The following is a 4,669-nucleotide window of genomic DNA, read 5'->3' as shown; positions in this document are numbered from 1 at the left end:
CACTCACTGCCTCACTGACTCACTGCCTCACTCTCTCACTGCAAAAAAAAAAAAGAAAGAAGGAAGAACGAAGGAGGAACTATGCATTTCAATTATGGTGCTGGTGAAGAAGATAAAAAGTATCATGGACGGCCAAAAGAACAAACAAATTTGTCTTGGAAGTATACCCAGAATGCTCCTTAGAGGCAAGGATGGTGAAATTTCATCTCATACTTTGGACATCTTTCACCCAATACACATAATTGCATGTACAGTAATGATGGACATGTTAAAAATTCATGCAGAGGAGGGAAAAAACTAGAAGCAGTCTTTGATTTTACAAATTTCCTAAAGTTAGTGTGTGATATTGTGAAATCTTTTAGAAAGCTATAAACATTCATTCTCTAAGGAGTAGAAACTCTATTACAATATGCTTTTATTCAAGAAGAAGCTATTAACTGTCATACCTGTCTGATCATGCAGTGTAGCAGTCCCCTCATGAGCTTCACTACACTCTGCAGAAATAAATGGAAACATGGCTGTTAAAAAACATCCCAGTTACAAATAAGTAAATAAAAACACCCCAGTTACAAGAACACTTACTAAGCAACTACAGCTGGTACATGACCTTTGAGAACAAGTAATCCTATCCTGGGTTCCTATTTACATGGCATTTCATTTATAGGTACACAAAAGAGCAGATTGCAGCTAAAAGTGGAAACGAAGACTGCAGTCTACACTTGTGACTCCTTAAAAACAAATAAAATCCCAAGCTCCCACAGGTTCATGTTAAAAAAAAAAAGCCGACTGTCCATTAAAGGGCATTCCTGCATTTCTCCTAGAGAATAGAGGCAAGTCAGCTCAAAAACCCTATGATATTCCAAACCATACCTTATGATCTAGAAAGGCTTTATTACAATACCACCACTTATACTGTGAAATGATGCTCCAATTTTTCTTTAAATTTTGAAAACGTTTTATTACTTCCAAATGCATATGAAAGTTTAGAATAAAGTTCATTGTGGCACTATGCACCCATTACCCACTTTAGTAATTATCAACTAACAGCCAATCTTGTTTCAACTATACTCCTACAAACCCCAGTATCCCTTCCCCTAATTATTTTGGGGCGATTTCAGAGCACCACATGGTCACAGTGGTTCTCAAAATTGAACAGGCATCGGAATAATCTGGCAGGCTTATTACAATATGCATTACTAGGGTTCACATCTCCATACCAGTCTCTGATTCAGTAAATATGGAATGTGATCAAGAATTTGCCTTTCTCCAAAGTTCCCAGGTGTTATTGTCTAGAAACCGTACTTTCAGAATTAATGTATTGTTTCATCTGAACACATTGTACTACTTACCTCTAAAGAGGTGTCACTGATAAAATGTAATCAAAATGTTACAATATACAGGGAGCAATAGTGACTCCTTAATATTATATTCTCCAGATTGTACTTTTCGTGGTTTTATGTTTTTAATTGTTGTTATTGTTGACAGCACTTAGCAAAACCCACACCAGTTCAAAAGATTCTACATACATTTAGTGACATTGATTACATTCAAGTTGTGCAACCATTCTCACCCTCCTTTTCTTAGTTTTCCCCCACGTTAACATGAATTCACTGATCCCTAAGGAGCCTATATTTCACATAGCTGTTGTCAATTCAACCCCATATAGACAGTTCTTAAAACAATTTAATACTCAAGTCAAACATATTTTATTAGTTAAGATAAAGTGTTATTGGGTTTTAAGAAGACTTCTGGGGATATTTTTGGTTTAAGATTTAAAGATTATCTCAGGGCAAAATTTTAGGGGTTCATCTACCTTCTTAGTACCAGTAAGTCTATAGTCCATGGGCATTTGAAATCTGTTCTATATTGTTCTCTTTTAGATCACATTTCTTCTACAGAATCTTTGATCAAAATGTGCAGTCATAATAGTTGGGCACCATCCAGTTCTTCTGGTATCATGGTGAATGAAGCAATTATTCAAGGAGACAATTAGTCCCATAATCCATATATCCTCCTTGTATTTCTGGTGTTCTTTTTCTTCTGTTGCTCCAGGCAAAGAGAGACCAATTGTGCCTTGAAATCCGCTGTAAGCTTTAAAGATACAAGGCACTAGGCAAGAAAATAGGAGGTAGAACAATAGCACTGCACATGTTATTAGACCCAATAATTGGTATGTTCCATGAAACCTGTAGGGCTGGCTACCTTCATAAAAAAAAACAAATATTATGAGGTTTCTGTATATATGCAGCTTCAGCAGCAATTTTTTTCTTTCCTTATTGCAAGTATACCTAACACACAATTTATGCCAATTCAGCTTTTTACAGGTGTACAAATTAGTGACAGAAATTACAGCAATTGCCTGTGCAGCCCTTCATTGTTGTTAGGTGACATCATGTCACTTTGGACGCAAGCAAGCCTTCTGAACAACAGAAAGAAATGCTGCCCAGTCCTGTGTCACCCTCACAATCACCATGTTTGATCCTGTTGTTGCAGGCACTGGGTCAATCTATCTTATTGAGTCGTCCTCTTTTTGGCTGACCCTCAACTTTACCAAACATGATGTTCTTCTCCAGGGACTGGTCGCTCTCAATAATACAGTCTAAGTACATGCAACCAAGACTCATCATCCTCCTTTCTACGGACATTCTGGCTGTATGAGGGTAAGTCAAATATTGATGTAGCGGTTCATCCATGCATGAGTTTAATCCAAATAAAACCTATCTCAAAGTGAGGGCAATTTTACAGAACATTCAAGGTCAAATATGAGTTGTCCATAAGCCAGTAATTCATAGCCTGGGGGCTGCCTGTATAAGACATCTTATCAGCAGGAGACTAGTCCCTGAAGAAGGACATTGTGTTAAGTAAAAGGTCAGTGAAAAATGATTAACCTAGTGGCTACAAAAATGGGCTCTCACATAGCAACAAAACTCAAAGAACATTTAAAAGGAAGACGGTTTGGGTCCTTCGAGGACCCACAAGTGCCACTCGGAGGTGACGTCAATTGAAGAGCTAAGGTAAGCGACGGGAACAGCACCTTCAGAATTATATAGCCCTCCATGGAGGATGGGAAAACACACCAGCTTCGTGTTTTGCTAGTTTTGTTTAATAAAGGTTTCTGATTTGGTAAAACAACAACAAAAACCCAAACCAATCTGTCTTGGAAAAAGTCTAGCCTAAATGCTATTTGGAAGCAAGAGTGGTGAGATTTCATCTTATATGCTTTATACATATCATCAGGAGATACCAGCCCCTGGAAAAGATGTCATGCTTGATAAAGTAGGTCAGCAAACAACAGAGAAAGCCTCTCAACAAGATAGGTGACACCATGGCTGCAACAGTGGGCCCAAGCACAGTTGTGAGGACGGTGCAGGACTGGGCCGTGTTTCATTCTGGTGCACACGGAGTCACTATGAGTTGGAACCAACGTAACAGCACCGGACATGAACTGCAGCAACACATTTTTGACTCACTCTCATACTTCTCACAAGGCAAATTTGCTCATTTTTCCGGCAGTTCATGATATAGTCTATATTCTTCACCAAGACCACAGTTCAACTCTATCAGTTCATCTTTTCACCTTCCTTATTCATTGTCCAGCTTTTGTAAGCATACGAGGTGATTGAAAAACAGCATGGCTTGGATCAGACACATTTTAGTCTTCAAGAAGACAGCCCTGATTTTTAACACTTCAAAAAAGTCTAAATCAATATTTGTTTCCTTCTGAAGATCAGCACAAAACTGGCTCCTAAGAGACAGAAGTGAAACCCATCCATGGCTATTCTGGCTCATAGTGGCCTTCTTAGGCTTAGCTCCATGAGTTGGCAAGCCCTAAGAAGCTATCTCCCACCACGTCTTACACTCTTGCAACTGCTGCATCAGACTCTGTCTTCCTTGGTACACCACTTCCTCACTCTCCATGCCTCCTTTTATGCCTAAGGGATGGCAAAACTGACTAATCCCCTCTTTAGCATTCCATACACCTTATTTGCATAGCCTGGCCCAGAGGTTCCAATGAACCTTATTTTCATTTGGCAGGAAGCTGTCCAATCCCCTTGGTGCACAACAAGCACCTTATATATATAGTTCCATCCAGAGCATAACTAGAAGAGCCACGTTAATTCACTGCACCACAGGTTTTTTAACCTTTTATTGTGAATTAGTTTGGGGTTTACATATCAGATCTTCAGTTTTGTATTCTACAACTTTAACAGCTTATCAAACTTTGTTCTGCCCCTCCTTTTTTTTTCATCTTTCTTTTTTTTGGTCAGATATTATCTTCCTCTTCAGCAAGTTGACACCTATTTCCCCCATAACCTATTACTTTCCCATTTCTTCCTTCTCTTTCCACTCCTGGTAGCCATCCGAGTCTGGTTCTTTTGATATGATAACCTTTATTATAATTTTTAAAATCATTTTATTAGGGGATCATACAACTCTTAACACAATCCATACATACATCAATTGTGTGAAGCACAATTGTACATTCATTGCTCTCATCATTCCCAACTCTTATAACAATCCATACATCAATTGTATCCAGCATGTTTCTACATATGTTGCCATTATTCTTTTCTAGACATTTACTTTCTTTTCTTTTTTTGTTTTATTGGGGGCTCATACAATTCTCATCACAATCCATACATACATACATTGTGTCAAGCACATATGT

At 38.3% G+C, this 4,669-nt stretch overlaps 1 protein-coding gene across 1 annotated transcript in view; it reads right to left on the bottom strand.

The window, feature by feature from the left end:
• PHKA1 (phosphorylase kinase regulatory subunit alpha 1) overlaps positions 1 to 4,669 on the bottom strand; it is a 245,264-nt gene that overhangs the window by 229,925 nt on the left and 10,670 nt on the right. The window contains exon 3 of the mRNA XM_045290221.1: positions 447 to 494. Coding sequence (XP_045146156.1) covers positions 447 to 494 — 48 coding nt within the window. The remainder of the gene's footprint in view (positions 1 to 446; positions 495 to 4,669) is intronic.

Source organism: Echinops telfairi, unplaced genomic scaffold, assembly GCF_000313985.2.
Source record: "Echinops telfairi isolate 266 unplaced genomic scaffold, ASM31398v2 ScPeMD7_34;HRSCAF=130, whole genome shotgun sequence".
NCBI classification, from domain to species: domain Eukaryota; kingdom Metazoa; phylum Chordata; class Mammalia; order Afrosoricida; family Tenrecidae; genus Echinops; species Echinops telfairi.
This window is presented reverse-complemented; position numbering and strand designations above follow the sequence as displayed.